Source organism: Perognathus longimembris, chromosome 9 (assembly GCF_023159225.1).
Source record: "Perognathus longimembris pacificus isolate PPM17 chromosome 9, ASM2315922v1, whole genome shotgun sequence".
Classification (NCBI taxonomy): Eukaryota; Metazoa; Chordata; class Mammalia; order Rodentia; family Heteromyidae; genus Perognathus; species Perognathus longimembris.
The window spans coordinates 65,453,175-65,469,605 of NC_063169.1; the positions used below are offsets into that span (position 1 = coordinate 65,453,175).

General features: G+C 55.7%; 1 protein-coding gene across 6 annotated transcripts in view; it reads left to right on the top strand.

The window, feature by feature from the left end:
- Positions 1-16,431, top strand: part of Tiam2 (TIAM Rac1 associated GEF 2) — a 172,351-nt gene that overhangs the window by 152,918 nt on the left and 3,002 nt on the right. For all 6 annotated transcript variants that reach the window (XM_048354337.1, XM_048354340.1, XM_048354339.1 and 3 more), the window contains 9 exons: positions 9,623-9,808; positions 10,367-10,435; positions 10,726-10,851; positions 12,104-12,212; positions 12,735-12,914; positions 14,113-14,231; positions 15,164-15,272; positions 15,789-15,847; positions 16,137-16,242. In XM_048354337.1, coding sequence (XP_048210294.1) covers positions 9,623-9,808; positions 10,367-10,435; positions 10,726-10,851; positions 12,104-12,212; positions 12,735-12,914; positions 14,113-14,231; positions 15,164-15,272; positions 15,789-15,847; positions 16,137-16,242 — 1,063 coding nt within the window. The remainder of the gene's footprint in view (positions 1-9,622; positions 9,809-10,366; positions 10,436-10,725; positions 10,852-12,103; positions 12,213-12,734; positions 12,915-14,112; positions 14,232-15,163; positions 15,273-15,788; positions 15,848-16,136; positions 16,243-16,431) is intronic.

The window sequence follows — 16,431 nt, forward strand, 5'->3', positions numbered from 1 at the left end:
CTCGATCAGACTCAAGGGCAGTCAGAGACGTGACTGAGTAGTCGTAGTCATGGCCACATTGGCTCTGTGATCCTGGGATGAGGAAGAGCTGGCCATCTCTGATCTCCTTTTATTTGGATATAGAGAAGTTGAATGTGAAGCGTTTCTAGGGGATTTATGAAGACGGACAGTGATTATCCAACCAATGATCCATGGAGGTCATTTTCTGCTGGGCACCAGTGGCTCATGCCTTCTGTCCTAGAGTAGGAGGCTGAGATAGGAGGAGCATGTTCAAAGCCAGTCCTGGCAGAAAAGTCTAAGCTCTATCTCCCAAATTGCCAACAAAAAGCTGGGATGGAGGCATGGGTCGAGTGGTAGAGTGCCAGCCAAATAAGCAAGTTGAGCAAGCATGGGGGGGTCCTGAGTTCAAACTCTAATGTGAAGAGAATTTGGTTACAGGTGGTCTCTTTAAACGTGAGAGACAATCTTTTTAGTGCTTTAGTGTCCCATCATTAATAGGCAAAGGGAAAAAAATCTCAACTCAGTAAATTCTCAGAAAATATAATATCTACAGACTTGTCCTGCAAAGACTTCTCATAGTGTACTGCCAGTTGCCAAGCATTAAGTCAGAGCCCCAACTCTAGAATAGCAAGTCTGGCTCAGGAAACGGGTAGTTCCCATGGAAACCGACCGGAAGGAGAGTGCTACCCGAAGGCCTGAGCCGCTAACCAGAATTGTTGTCGACACACAAGTTTAATCCAGTGCAGGTGATTAGTGGAACAAAAGTAGGCTGAGAGAGAAAACTGAAGAGAAAAGGAAGCTGGGGCTGAGACCAAGGCCTTTAATGGTGGATGACAGGTAGAAGGGGAAGGTAAGTTCTTCAAATATTCTCCCCAAGTGGAAAGATACTGCTTCAGAGACTTCTTTAGTTAGATGTGTGTGTGTGTGTGTGTGCACGTGTGTGTACACAAAGTGAGTGATGAGTGGCAAAAGGCAAACGTATTTAATTAAATGTACACATAGAAGGCTAAATGGTATAGGACGGCCACATAAAGAATTTACAATCTCCAGATAGCAGGAATTGGAGGTAGAACCATCCCATTATCAAAGAAGCAGCAGGACACAAAGCAAAACCTTTCAGAGAACTCAGGGGCTGTTTTGCTGAGCCAAGTGGGTGTGCAGTTTTGTTTTTGACACAGCTGAAAGTACACTGTATCTAAGTGTGTATATCTTATGTGAATTAGATGGCATTTGTAGTTTTTAGACCAATAACAAGTCATGTTTAAAATTTATAACTTATGGGGCTGGGAATATGGCCTAGTGGTAGAGTGCTTGCCTCGTATTCATGAAGCCCTGGGTTTGATTCCTCAGCACCACATATATAGATAAAAGCCAGAAGTGGCGCTGTGGCTCAAGTGGCAGAGTGCGAGCCTTGAGCAAAAAGAAGCCAGGGACAGTGCCCAGGCCCTGAGTCCAAGCCCCAGGACTGGAAAAAATAAATAAATAAAATGTAACAAATTAGGCCAGGTGAGGTGGCACACACTTGTAATCCCAGCACGTGGCGGGAGGAGGAAGGAGGCCCTTGAGTTTGACATCAGCTAAGATTCCTGCAGAGACTCTGCCTTTAAAAAAAAAATGCTGCAGAGTTTTGGAATGAAGTTTTGTCAATTATTTTGAGTTTTAGTTCAAACAAAAATCTCGTTTTAACAGGGGTTTATCTCTCTCAGCTCTCTTAAACTTTTCCTGGAAAGGTCGGTTAATAAATACTTAGGGTCGTTCCTCATCACTGTTCAACTTTGTGGTATCCTGTGAACATAGCCCTAGGCAACGAGGAAATGAAGACTCAGCACGGCTAACTTTATCTATACGAAGTTTAGCGGGCAGGCCGTAGTTGGCTGACCCGGCTTCTGTGAGCCGCTGCAACTCACCTGCTCACTTCGGGGGGCATCACTAGAGGCTGTTTTATGCCATGGGTGTCGTTGGGTTTTCTTTTTTGTACCAGTCCGGGGGCTTGAGCTCCAGGTCGGGGCGCTTTCCCTTAGCTTTTTTACTCAGAGCTCGTATTCTACCACCGGAGCCTCGTCACCTCTGCTTCTGCGTTCTTGCTGGTTCATTGGAGATAGGAGCTTCGGGAACTTTCCTGCTGGAGCTGGCTTTGAGCCACGACCCTCGGCTCTCAGCCTCCCGAGTAGCTAGGATGACAGGCGCCAACGCGGGCGCTTGGCTTGGGCAGTATTTCTTTTGACCTTAGAAATCAGGACAAGTTTTGGCTCAGGCACCTCTGTGCCTGGGTGAGCGGGCTCCGTTCTGTGTCCTGACTTCTTTCCCGGGGAGAAGCAGAGACGGGGCAGCCGGGCGGCGGGGTTCCGTGTGAGTTGGGCGAGGTGGACAGGTGCGTGGCGCGCGGGGACGCCGCCCTTCTCCGATGGGCCTTGGCAGACACGGCCGGGCCGTCTTAGGCATTCCTGAATTCCGACCAAAGTGCCGTTAAATAAGGAAAGGAGCAGAAGGCGGGCGGGGAGGAGGCGAGGGCCCAGCGCTGTGCCCTGCTGCTTCCTGCAAACCTGAGCCAGTGCCCGCCCACGCCGTCCTCCCAGAGGCCCTGTCCCCTCCCCCAGACAGGTGCCGTCCGAGCGCCCCCTGCCTTCTCAGAGGCCTGCCCTTCTCGCCCAGTGCCTGCCCTGCCAGGCCCCCTCTACCCGCCCCGACACTCGTGCAAACGGCCCCGCTCTCCCGGGCCTCTCTGCTCGGGCAGTCCTGCATCAGGCTGCCCTGTCACTTCCTGTCATTGTCCTGGTTGCTGCTCTGTGCCTCCTGCACCCGGACTGGGCGGGGGGCCCGGGGTGGGGGGGACATAAATAATTACTGCAGAGAGGAAGGCCGCCTGTTCCGGTCCATCCTCCCAGGCGCCCAGAGAAAACGTATTCTTTCCTACTTCTGAAAACAGCAGAATTTTGGCTGTCAAACCTCTCTTGGCAAAGGACAGCTTTCGTTCAGCCACAGCTTATTTATTTGTTTATTCTCGTCCCGGGGCTTGAACTCATGCCGAGTCACAGTCACATGACCGGGGCTCCGACTCCAGGGCCCGTGTGTACTGATCTGCTGGGAACCATGGAGGCCCATTGACAGGTGGATGCTGTCTGATAACACCGGGCCAGGAAGAGGGGCCCAGGCAGGAAGGCCCAGGCCGCATGCTGCAGGGGCTGGGGGCGGGGGGTCCCCAGACCTCCCACCTCCTGGGGGGGCTCCACGGCCCACTCCTGCCACTCTGTACCTCGGGGTAAAGGCTACAGCTGGTCCTCATCAACCTCACGTTCCATGCTACACCCCAGCACCCTGTTTTTCTCAGTGGAGGGAACTGAGTTTGCCAGGGGTGCACACTGGCCTTGCTCTGGCCAGCTCAGCTCTGTTTCCAGAGGATTGTACAGTTGCTTGGCCGGGGTCGCACTGGGGACCCAGCTCAGAGCTTGGAGCTTGTCTTCCTGGCTGTCCACTGGGCTCCGGGAGCCCAGGGATGGGACCTTCTGGCTCGTCGGAGCCCTTAGGGGACTCAAAATGGCTTGAAACTTGTTGCCTCCAATTTTTTTTTCCTGTTAAAGACATAGGACAGGATTTCTATATATGAAAAAAAATGAAAAAATTCAACTACTGTATAAAATAGGAAAATTCAGATGAGCCAAGAAATTAAAATAACTTGTAATGCAATGTTAACCACTATGCTTATTATTATATATATATTTCCATTCTATAAAAATCTATGCATGCATATTTATGTCTAGGAAATCTACATAAAAACTTTGAAAAAGGCAGATCTGGTTTCTTCCCTAATTATCACATCAGGTCTCTTGGTTAATCGGTGTCAATCTTTTATATCATCTTTAACAACCAGTCTTTCACAGCTGCTGTGTGTGGCTTACATCGTGTGTGTGTGTGTGTGTGTGTGTGTGTGTGTGTTCATGCTGGTGCTGGTATTTGTACTCAAGGCGCTTGGCTCACTAGCTTAGCCAGTGCTTTACAACTTGATCCTCACTTCCAGCCTGACTTTGTGCTGGACATTTCTGTCTGCGCTGGCTTGGAACTATGTCCCTCTAGATCTCAGCCTGCAGAATCCTTAGGATTATTAGGCACGACCCACCGGCGCCTGGCTTTGTGGCGTCTTTGGACCAAGGTTTGCTTAAGTTAGTATGACTGCTCTAGAGAACAAAGGAAGTGAGACTTTGGGGAGCATGTTTTCTCATCCTTTTGTCCTTTTTTTTTTTTATTTATTCTGGTCCTGGGACTTGAACTCAGGACTTGGGTGCTGTCCTTGAAATTTTTTTCTTTTGGCTCAAGGCTTCAATCTACCACTTGGACCACAGCTCTACTTCCAGCTTTTCTTTTTGGTGATTAAATTGGAGAAAAGTTTCCCACACTTTCCTGCCTGGGCTGGCTTTGAACCACTGTTCTCAGATACAAGCCTCCTGAGGAGGATGACTGCTAGGATAAATACAAATCCTCTGTTGATGTTGCTTGTTCCGGGCGTGGGCCAGCAGTGCCCCGCCCCCTTGTGCGTTCTGATCACCGTGAGGACCTCATGCCGGTCAGCCTGAGTCTGGGGTCCTGGGCCTGCTTCCCTCGAGTCCCCGCCCCTGCAGACCCTCTCCTGGCCGCCCCGCGCCTCCTCTGCTCCCGGGTCAGATCCCCCGTCTGCTTCTGCCCATCTGCCTTTCTCGAGAGGTCACGTGACCTCTGTGGTTCTTCTAGAGTCTATCTGCTGGTGACATTTTGGGATAATATTAGATCGTTCTGAAAGTTGGCGAAGTGCAAGAGCGAGTTGAGAACAAGCTCTTTGTACTTTGTAGTCTTTCAAAAAAAAAAAGAAAAATTTCCTCCCCCTAAGGGGAACGTTTCTGACTTTGCTCGTTTGCTCGGTGACAGCTGACACCGAGGTTGCGCTCGGAGCCGGCTTGGCGATGCCGCCGCCCTGTTCTCTCCAGAGAGCAAACGCGGAATCGTCTTAGGCGCGCACACAGCGCGGGCAGCGTACCCGCCAGGACTAGGCCGCCCCGGAGGGCCGCAGCCATTGACCCGAGGCCTGAAGTGGAGTCTCAGGGTTTCCCATTGCCTGGTGTGCTGGTGGGGTGAGCCTGGGCGGGCTCCTCACTTGGGTTTGGTGCCGGCCAGTGGCCGAGCACAGAGGCGGTTAGCGTGGTGGGCGGGGGGCCTTGTACGGCCCTCTGACCCGGGAGCCTGGCACAGGACACAGCCTGTAGCCGTCGGTGTCGGTTAAGCCGGGTGGTGATTCCCAGTCTCTCGGGCGGACTTCTTTTCTCTTTGAATGAGGAACTAAAAAAAAATGGCAGCCACAGTCATTTATCCCTGCTTTTCCCTACAAAGTACAGCCTCCCGATTGTGTGGCGCGTTTGCCCTCTTTCTCCTCAGCTGGAAATGTCGTGAGCCCCCGCGCGGTACCAGTAGATTGGGATCAAGGTGCCATTTCGTGCTCACGCACTCTGAGACAGGGTGTCACCGTGTAACCCAGGCTGGCCTTGAACTCACGATTCCCCTGCCTTAGCCTCCCGAGAGCTGAGTAGGATTCCAGGTGTGCATACCACCCCCGGCTCAGCTCGGCTTGGGTGTGCTGCGGTCTTTGGAGCAGCACCAGTATTTCACGCAGCAGCTACCAAATCCACCGTAGTCTTGAAGTCATTCTGGGTAATCTGAGGATGGGCTTGTCTCCTTGTAGACTATGTATTTAATTTTCTTCGCTGGTTTGGGGCTTGAACTTGGGGCTGGCCCCCTGCTTTTATGGTTGCTGCCCTGTGACGGATGCTTTTTTTTTTTTTTTTGCGGGAATTATCTGTCTGGCCTCGTTGCCGTCCTGAGAAGCTGGGGGTACAGGTGTGAGTCACCGGCCCTTGGTCTCCCCTAGTATTTTTTAAGGTTCCCACACCCATAGGGAAACTGAAAAGCCTCCGGCAGCGCTGCCTCTGGATCAAAGCGAAGTAAACACCACAGCTGGAGTGCGCCCAGAGGGCAGAGTCCCGTGCCCCGGGAGGCGGTCCTGGGATTTCTCTGATGCCGCGGCGCTTCACGCGGAGTCTAGGGCCGAGGGGTCACCCGCGAGTCAGAACTGGGTTTGCGGGCCCGGCCCTGCTTTCCCGAAAGAGAGTCCGGGACGAGGTGCCTGGTCACGCGAAGCAGCATCGGCGCTGCCCACGGGCGCCTTTCCGGCCTCCGATCTCAGCCTCTCGAGTAGCTGAGCCCACGGTGGGCAGAAGCGGGAGGAGAACCCACCCGCAGCGCCACGGCCGCCGGGGAGCGGGTGCCAGAGGACAGAGCTCTCCCAGAGCCTCCTTGCCGTTCGGCTGCGAAGCCTCAGCCGGCCTCGGTGAAGAGGGGACGTGGGTGTGTCCTCACAGAACAAGGGTGTCTGGCACGGAGCAAGTGCTCAGCAAACGCCAAGCTCCCCTTCTCACGCGGGGTGCACTGGCTGACGTCTGTAATCCAAGACTGGCAGGATGGAGGGGGGAGGCCAGCCTGGGGAAAAAGTTGGCGGAACTGCAGCTGGGCACCCGGGGGTGGCAGTGCATGCCGGCCAGGGCAGGAAGGTGAACAGGAGGTTCATGGTCCAGGCTAGTCCTGGGTAGAAAGCCAGACCATCTGAAACACAACCGGCGTCTAAAGGGCTGCAGGTATTTGTAGAGCACCCGCCCGAGCAAATGTGCGGCGACCGGCCCGCTTCCCGTCACTGCGCCCCGCAGAAGAAGATTTGCTACGGGTCCATCTCTGCTAGCCTTCACTTGCTGGACGTTAATCCTGCCATGATTGTTTTTAAACCGAATTCTATTTTTCTAAAATGGCAAGATACTTTATTTTTGCAATCTCGGTCTTTTAACGCTGCACGGTTAGGTGTGATTTCTGACATCGCAGCAAGACAAAGCTGTAATCTCACCAGATGCGGTCCAACATATGGTGCATCTTGTCAGATCTTATTTTATGCAGCGTCCTCCGGCCCAAGATAGATCCCACAGCCTCTTCATTTGCAGGATTGCAAAGCTGCATCACTTGACCTTGGGGAGCCAATTCCAGGCCAGGGATTTCCAATGTGCATTTTGGAACCTGAGCTTTAGTGTCATGGGCCTTGTAGCTGTTAGGTAGGGGTCAGAGTGTGGTCCCACCCACTTCCTCCGGAGCTCAGCCATCCCTCAGTGTCTACCCTGGGGACAGAGTGCTCTGGCTGGAGTCAACATCATTTCTGGGCAATGCGGACAGAGGCCCAAGTTCTCACACATTGATATCTCCGGGGAAGCTTCTTAGAAGCATGCATGGCAAGGCCCCTGGGACTCTTGTTGTTTAGGCTGGGCATTTCCAAGGAAAAGCTCAGGGCAAACTTAAAGCGAGGTGAGGGCCCAGAACCACGTATAAAGAGAGACAGAGCTGAGATTAAATTGGTTATATTCCTTTCTGTCCTTATGCTGTCCTTGTCCCAGAAGACAAAGAGCGCCACCTGTTGGCCGCACTGCTGGATGCACCCTGCGCCTTTCAGGGCGAGGTGACGCCTCTGTGTCAGAGACTCTTCAAAGAAGCGGGGTGGCTGTTCTAAACCTGGCGGGAGACATTTTGAAAAATCAACTTGCATCCTGATTAGTGTCTTACAGTCCATATGTTTGCCTGTTCTTTAAAATTTTACCCGGAAATACGCCTCCTGGCTGGCATTACCGGAACACGCGCATGTCTGCATTTAAAAACTAAAGACAGATAGAAAGTATTTATCTCCAAGGAGGGCCAAGAGCACTTACTCTAGTGCCCCGAGCTGGGGGTTAGGGCGCGTGTGTGAGCTGGGGGGTAGGGCGTGTGTGAGCTGGGGGTTAGGGCGCGTGTGTGAGCTGGGGGTTGGGGCGCGTGTGTGAGCTGGGGGTTGGGGTGCGTGTGTGAGCTGGGGGTTGGGGCGCGTGTGTGAGCTGGGGGTTGGGGCGCGTGTGTGAGCTGGGGGTTGGGGCGCGTGTGTGAGCTGGGGGTTAGGGCGTGTGTGAGCTGGGGGTTAGGGCGTGTGTGTGAGCTGGGGGTAGGGCGCGTGTGTGAGCTGGGGGTTAGGGCGTGTGTGAGCTGGGGGTTAGGGCGTGTGTGAGCTGGGGGTTAGGGCGTGTGTGAGCTGGGGGTTAGGGCGCTGTGTGAGCTGGGGGTAGGGCGCGTGTGTGAGCTGGGGGGTAGGGCGTGTGTGAGCTGGGGGTTGGGGCGTGTGTGAGCTGGGGGTTAGGGCGTGTGTGAGCTGGGGGTTAGGGCGTGTGTGAGCTGGGGGTTAGGGCGCTGTGTGAGCTGGGGGGTAGGGCGCGTGTGTGAGCTGGGGGGTAGGGCGTGTGTGAGCTGGGGGGTAGGGCGCTGTGTGAGCTGGGGGGTAGGGCGCGTGTGTGAGCTGGGGGTTGGGGCGCGTGTGTGAGCTGGGGGGTAGGGCGTGTGTGAGCTGGAGGTTAGGGCGTGTGTGAGCTGGGGGTTAGGGCGTGTGTGAGCTGGGTGTTAGGGCGCGTGTGTGAGGCGTCCACTGGCGGCTCACTACCTGGCACTTATAGAGAAAGGACAGAGCATCAGTGCTGAGTTTCAATCTGTTTCTACGTTGAGACTTGAACTCGGGCCCTGGGCACCCGTGCCTTAGCTCAGAGCTAACGCTCCACCACGTGAGCCACAGCTCCCCTCCTTCCTTCCTTCCGTCCGTCTGTCCTTTCTCTCCTTTTTTCTTCCTCTCCCCCTCCCCCTTTCTTTCTGGTTAACTAGCTGTTAGAGTCTCCTGGGCTTTGCTGTTGGGGCTGGTGGCTTCAGAAGGCGCTGATCTCAGCCTTCTGAGCAGCCAGGATTCCAGGCGCGAGTCCATGGCACCCAGCTCGAGCTTTAATCTTGACTGGTTTTTTCCAATCATGTGGGGATCTGTGTTGGGGGGGCGGGGGACTGGGAATAGGACGGAGAGGGAAGGTGGGCGGAGTGGCCCACGTTTCTTCTCTGATGTGTTTCGCTTGTCAGGTGGAGATTGTGAGCCAGGTGTTGAGCTGTTCTGAAATCTTGGGGCAATTAGGAAGGATCAGGTGGGAGGTGCCCGGACAGGTTGAGCCCTTGGGCCCCAGGATGGGCTTGGAGGCATGTGCACGGAAGGGCCATTTTATTTGAGACCTAGGAAGCTGGGAAGTGTTCAGCCTTCGCATTGGGGTTTTGTTGCTCCGTTCACTAGGAACTGCGGGGCAGGAGGTGCTGCGCGGAGGCCGGGCGGGGGGGGGGGGAGGGGTGGTGTGGGTGGGATGGGAAGGGGCGAGGACGGTTGGAAGGTCTCCTCCTGCTGCCCTGGAACCGCGTGAAGGTAGCGGGGAGGAGGGCGCTTGGGCCCGGCGCCCGTGTGGACCCAGGGGCTTGGGTCTCGGGTTTAGTCCCGTCTCTCTGGCGCACATTCGGGGGGCCTGGCCCTGATGGGGGGGGGGCCTGAGGCCCGGCTCAGCCCCGCCTGCCCTGGGGGCGCGCAGGGCGGGGGGCGCCCGTCCCCACCGGCTCGTCGTGGCCCGGCTGTGCGTGGAAGCCGCCCGCGCGCCCTCGCCCTCCTGAAGGCCGGGGAAGGGGGGGTGGGGGGTCGGGGCGCCTCCCCGGGTGGGGCGCTGAGCCCGTGGCCCCCTGTCGTCCCCAGAGCGCGGAGCAGATCGCCGCGCGGTGCGGGGGCTTCCTCGACGCCCAGGGCCGCGCCATGGAGGCGCCGGGGCCCGGCCGGGACCCCCCGCCCCCGCCCCGGCCGCTGGCCCGCCACCTGTCGGACGCCGACCGCCTGCGCAAGGTGATCCAGGAGCTCGTGGACACCGAGAAGTCCTACGTGAAGGTACCGCGCGGGGGGGGGGGGGGGGGGGGGCGGCGGGGAGGGCGCAGGGGCGGGGCGCCCGGGGAGGGCGCGTGCGCGGGGCGACGCACGGAGATGGAGCCCGGCTCGCTCCGTGGCCAAGGCAGCTTGTGCTGTGGACACGAGCGCGCGAGGCTCGCCGTCTGCGGGAAGCGAGCCCGTGCGTTAGGAGAGGCGGGAGACGGGGCGTGTCCGAGCCCCCCCACCCCCAGCTCAGCTGCAAGCCACGGGCCCCAGGGAGTTGAAGCTTCCAGGTCTCCCTCCCCACGCCACAGTGGAGGAGCAGGGCACTGGGGTCCCCCGGAGCAGCCCCCCTGCCGGGATGGAGGAAGCCTGCTCTGTCAGCCAGCGTCACCTGATCCCTAGAGAAGGGAGCAGGAGGCGCAGATGACAGCATCGCGGAGTGACCTTTGCTCCAGGAAGCAATAACGTCACCTGTCAGGGGCAAGAACTTCAACAAGACACCTTCTGGCTCCTGCAGGAGTTCTCTGTGGAGCGGGGCATTTCGGGGAACTGAGAGTTGGACTCCCTGTCTTTCAGGACCTGAGCTGCCTGTTTGAATTGTACCTGGAGCCGCTGCAGAATGAGACGTTCCTCACCCAGGACGAGGTAAACCCCGCCGGTGCCCCAGGACCCCGGGCGGCCACTCACAACCCGGGCCAGGGCAGAGCACCAGGGCAGAGCACCCCGAGAAAGTACCGGGCACAGGCAGGAAGGGGGACAAGAGCCACACGGGCATTGGAGAAGGAAGTGGGGCCTGACGTTGTTTTCAGTACGAGAAATTTAATACTCAGGGAAGTCAGCGTTCTCTGCGGAACTAGGGAGGTGCAGGCTGGAGCTTGGGGGGGCTGTGTACCCCCCGCCTGGGGGCAGGCAGCTGAGTCCCGCCCTTCCCTCAGATGGAGTCACTCTTCGGAAGCCTGCCGGAGATGCTGGAGTTCCAGAAGGTCTTTCTGGAGACGCTGGAGGACGGGATCTCGGCGTCCGCGGACTTCAGCCTCCTGGAAACGCCGGCTCAGTTCAGAGTACGTTACAGCAAGGAGGCGGCGGCGTCCGGCTCACACCGCCATTCTGCTCACACCACCGTCCCGCTCACACTCCTGTTCACACCACCACCCCACTCACACTCCTGTTCACACCACCGTCCCGCTCACACTCCTGTTCACACCACCGTCCCGCTCACACTCCTGTTCACACCACCATCCCACTCACACCACCATCCTGCTCACATCACATTCCCACTCACACCGCCATCACACTAACACTGTCATCTTGCTCACACCCTCCCACTCACACCATCGTACTGCTCACACCATCGTGCCACTCACAGCATGGTCCCACTCACACTGTTGTCCCGCTCACACCATTGTTTCACTTACACTGCTGCTCCTCTCACACCATGGTCCCAGTCACACCACCGTCCCGCTCACACCACCATCCTACTCACCCGCTCACACCACCGCCCTGCTCACACCGCCGTCCCGCTCACACCACCATCCTACTCACCCGCTCACACCACCGCCCTGCTCACACCACCGTCCCGCACACCACCATCCTACTCACCCGCTCACACCACCGCCCTGTCACACCAACGTCCCACTTACACCCACCCAGCTCACACCGCCATCCCACTCACACCATTGTCCTGCTCACACCATCGTCCCACTCACACCGCCGTCCCATTCACACCACTGTCCCGCTCACACCGCCGTCCCACTCACACCACCATCCTGCTCACACTGCCGTCCCGCTCACACTGCCGCCCCGCTCACACCATCGTCCTGATCACACCGCCGTCCCGCTCACACCGCCATCCCATTCACACCACTGTCCTGCTCACACCGCCGTCCCACTCACACCACCATCCTGCTCACACTGCCGTCCCGCTCACACCGCCGTCCCGCTCATACCATCGTCCTGCTCACACTCCTGCTCACACCGCTGCCCCGCTCCAGGCGCGCCCTGTCCCACAGCCCCGCGCCCCTCCAGCAGGGAGACCGAGGCAGCCGCCTCTGCAGTGAGAGCACCTGCCCCGTGCCGGGAAGTGGGGGGGACCGTCTCCTTTGTGGGTGTCAGTGCAGATGCCAGGCAGACGGGAAGCGCTCCAAAGACGAGAGGGACAACCGTGGTGCAGGGCGCTCGCGCTGAGCCACGGGCTGGCTGCCAGTCGCCCCGAGATCTTACCGCAGTCTCTCCGGCTTGACGGCGTGGCTGCTGCGGCTGCACCCCCCCCCCCCCCAGCAAAGCCTCTGACGTCTCTCTCTCCTCTCCTTCTAGAAGTTGCTGTTTTCCCTGGGAGGCTCCTTTCTCTATTACGCCGACCACTTTAAACTGTACAGTGGCTTCTGTGCTAACCATATTAAAGTCCAGAAGGTTCTAGAGCGAGGTGAGTTCCTATCTTCTCATGGCTGCTGTATGTTAGACCATTAACAAAGGAGAACTGAGCTTCGTAAGGCAGGGCCACGCTCTGCACCGCTCCCCGCGTCCTCCCTCATGGGGCTTGGGAGCCGGGGCACTGCGTCCCCCCCGTAATACCGGGGTACCCTCTGGAGTGCGGGACTTTTATTATAGGACAGCAATAAAAATGATGACGTAAGACTCTAGTAAGCTGTGTGCCGGTGGCTCACGCCCGTAACCCTAGCCACTCAGGAGGCTGAGATCTGAGGATCGCGGTTCAAGGCCAGGCCAGGCAGGAAAGTGGGAGACTCCTGTCTCCAGCCGATCACAGAGAAAGCTGTGGCTCTGGTGGTTCAGTGCTAGCCGCGAACAAGAAGGGGCTTAGAGGCAGCGCTTAGGCCCCGAGTTCAAGCCCCGAGGGCCGGCAAAAACACAAAACCCTCCCAATGCTACTCAGCATTCAATGAAGTACTGCAGTTGAGGTCTTCTAAGTCCTCTCCCTTGCTTGCAGCGAGGACCGATAAGGCCTTCAAGGCTTTTCTGGACGCGCGGAACCCCACGAAGCAGCACTCGTCCACGCTCGAGTCCTACCTCATCAAGCCCGTCCAGCGGGTGCTCAAGTACCCGCTGCTGCTCAAGGAGCTTGTGTCCCTCACCGACCACGAGAGCGAGGAGCACTACCACCTGACAGGTGAGGCCCGGCCCGGCGCTCTGTGCTTCTCCTGTGAGATTGGGGTGAACTGGAGGAATGCGCCGTCTACGCCGGCGTGAAGAGCGCTTCGCTGCTTGTCACTGAGAGTCAAGCCTCGCCCTCCATCCCTGCTGAGGTTCTGTAGGTTTTTTTTGTGTCCCGGTGCTGCTTGTGTTGCAGGATGGGCGAGGCGCCCTCTTGTGGACATCCTTGAAAGCGCACGGTTGACGCCAGCGTTTCAGTGACGGGAGGGGTGCTGTACACCCAGGCTGTGCTTCACTTGTCACCCTGTGACTCCCTGAGATACCATTTGCCCACCGCACGCGGCCCTGGAGAGCAGAGCTTCCCCTAGAGGAGGCGCTTCCCGGGGCCACACAGGAGGACCCTGTACTCGCATCAAAATGAGCAAGTCCAGGGAAGTCGCCTGTCACAAAATTCCTGGGCAGTTTAGTAGAACTGAGTAAATAAGCACCAAGAAGCACGTAAATTAAATTAGTCTTGTTATTTTTTTCCCTTGATAAACACACTTTGTATCATAAGCAGCGAAGGCAGAGCATTTTTGTATGTGGAAGTTGAGTTCTGTAAGTAAATGATGGACATTGTGATTAGTATTGAACTACTATCAAGAGCTCATCTCTCCAGAATGAACTAAAATGTCAAGCCAGGCAAACACAGGAGGGAATATACTAAATTGGGAGGCAGCCTGAGCCGCTGAATCGTTTTGTCTCACGCGCATTTGTCCAGTTAGGATACATGAGTTACAGTCGAGCTGTCCCTGAAAACAGGAGCTTGGATTCCAGTTCCCTTCGGGGTGTGTGTGGGAGGGGTGTGGGGGGGCTGGGGGGGTACAGAACAGGGCAGGTGCAGCGTCCAGCCCGTCTCAGGCTGCGTTTTGGTTCCACCTCCCCTGCCTGCTTCTTCTCTTGTGTAGAGTGGGTTTGGCTGCAGGGATTGGGCTATGGCAGGGGTGAGACGGTGCCCATAAATCACCACTGTGATCCGGGCCCGGCGGCAGCTGCTAGTGTCAGTGATTCAGAGGTTTTACGGTAGAAGTTACTCGACTGCTTGCCATGGAAATGACTGGGTCACAGTGGGCCGCTGCTGGTGAGAACTGCCTTCAGTCCTGGCTTGAGTGGCGAGCGCTCCTGGTCCTGCCGTGGGAGAGGATGTAGCACAACTGTGCTCTCGTGTTTTACAGAAGCACTCAAGGCAATGGAGAAGGTCGCCAGCCACATCAACGAGATGCAGAAGATCTACGAGGATTACGGGACGGTGTTCGACCAGCTGGTGGCAGAGCAGAGCGGCACCGAGAAGGAGGTGTGTGGGGCCCGGCCCTCAGGTGGCCTTGGGCCTGCGCATATCCTGCAAGCCTCACTTGAGTCCCGCTGCTGAGGCTCGACCGTCCTGGAGGCCGGAACAGGGCGAGCAGGGCTGGCGATGCAGGAAAGACTGTCCATCTTTTAACACTAAATATTAGTTGCCCACCTGCTTACTTAAACCAGTCCAAGTGGAATTTGGATATTTCTTTTTTCCATTTTGTCCAATTCCTTGATAGTTTCCCCCCTTTTTCTGTGACAGTACTGGACTTGAACTCAGGGCCTGGGCACTGTGCCTTTCTCGCTCGAAGCTGGCTTTTTACCGCTCGAGCCTCGCTGCTCTTTCAGTTTTTTGGAGGTAGAGTCTCACAGGTTTTCCTGGCTTTGAACTTGAATCTTCAGATCTCAGCTTCCTGCATAGCTAGGATTATAGGTGCTAAATTTTGAATCTACTTTCAAACCCACAGAAACAATATAGTTTAAGTACAAAAGTGGGAAGATCAGGAAAGAGGCAGAGTTTAATTTTTTATAATGATCACTGGCAGAGTTTGTTATTAGTAGGCATCGTGTGGTTTGGGGGCTCGGGAGGGAGGTGGCAAGCATTAACAGTGAGTGTGGACACTAAGATGAATGTCATGTTGCACGAAGGCACGTCCCACCTACACAAGTGTGCACTGGGCAAAGCCTCACCTTCCTGTTATTTATCTAACACTTGGGTGCTTGTCTTAGACACAGGATGCCTCCATATTTAATGTCTCATGAAAAGAAAGTACTTGCATTTTATCAGACTGTTTATGTGTGTATGTACATGTTACATATACATCCACATATGGTTGGATGGACAGGTCAGTCGGCAGAATTGGATGTCTGTCATGAAACACTCTACTCTTAGGGTTTCCACACCTGTTTATACCTTCTGTCTTTACAATCTAGGTAACAGAACTTTCCATGGGGGAACTTCTGATGCACTCTACAGTTTCTTGGTTGAATCCATTTCTGTCTCTGGGAAAAGCCAGAAAGGACCTTGAGCTCACAGTATTTGGTTAGTATTCCATTCCATTCCAGAAACTTAAAAAGACTGGCCATGGTGAAGAACTTACACACACACACACGCCCCCTTGTCCTAATTTCCAGAACGTTCACTGTGGTGGCTCAACACAGCCAACCTCCAGCTAGTTAAAACTCATCCTGTTCTCTTAGGCCCCTGAGGCCAGGACTTACAGGAACAATCTCCCGAGGCCATTTCAAAATTTGTTATCTTAAGGCTGTTCAAAATCTCTGAATTGTCAGTGAGAGCAAGTACAATGCGTACTGTCTCTGAGGTGAACCCCTGTCCTCGGCTTCGCAAAGGAAGACTGGGGCAATGCCGGGACCTACTTCAGATAATAGCTTTTCAACAAGCAGAAGGCAGAGCTGGTGCTCACGTGGCATCGGCAAAGTGGGGCCTTTAGAGGTTCATAAATTTGAAGAGCTTTGTTCAAGTAAAACATTCAGTTTTCCTTTTCACCTTGGAAGAGAGTTTGTATAAAATAATGAAAGGCTTTTCTCTTTTCTTTAGTTTTTAAGAGAGCTGTCATACTGGTTTATAAAGAAAACTGCAAACTGAAAAAGAAATTGGTAAGACACAAATTACTTTTAATTAGCGCTCCCTTTCCGTGGCTCTGTCTCCCCGTGAGGTTAACTCAGCAGCGGGCTGGGCGCCGCGGCCTCGTGTTAGGGCTTCTTCTGAGGGAAGCAGCTGAGCCCAGTATTCCAAGCCTCCTCCTAAGAGGAGTGGGGGGCCCTGGAAGGCTTGGCTGGGGCCTAGCCCCGAGCCTGGTACCACTGAGGCTTCTGCTCCCTGCGCTGCCCTGGCCCTGGCTCACAGCTTCCTTAACCCTTTTCCTGCTGGACTTTGTCATTGTAGCCCTCCAACTCCCGGCCTGCGCACGGCTCTGCTGACTTGGATCCCTTTAAATTCCGCTGGCTGATCCCCATCTCTGCGCTTCAAGTGAGACTGGGGAACACGGCAGGTAACCATTTTGTTTTGCCAGAAAAGTCTTCAGAGACTTGAGCTGGGGAATGAGGAAGTTGGAGGGTTGGGTGTGCTGTGAGCTCTCCAGCTCTGTCTCAAGACACCCAGATCATCGCCCTCCAAGGAAGAAGGGCTGGCTCACGGTTGCAGAGTGGTCCTTCCAAGTGGTCTCAACCCAAGTACTTTA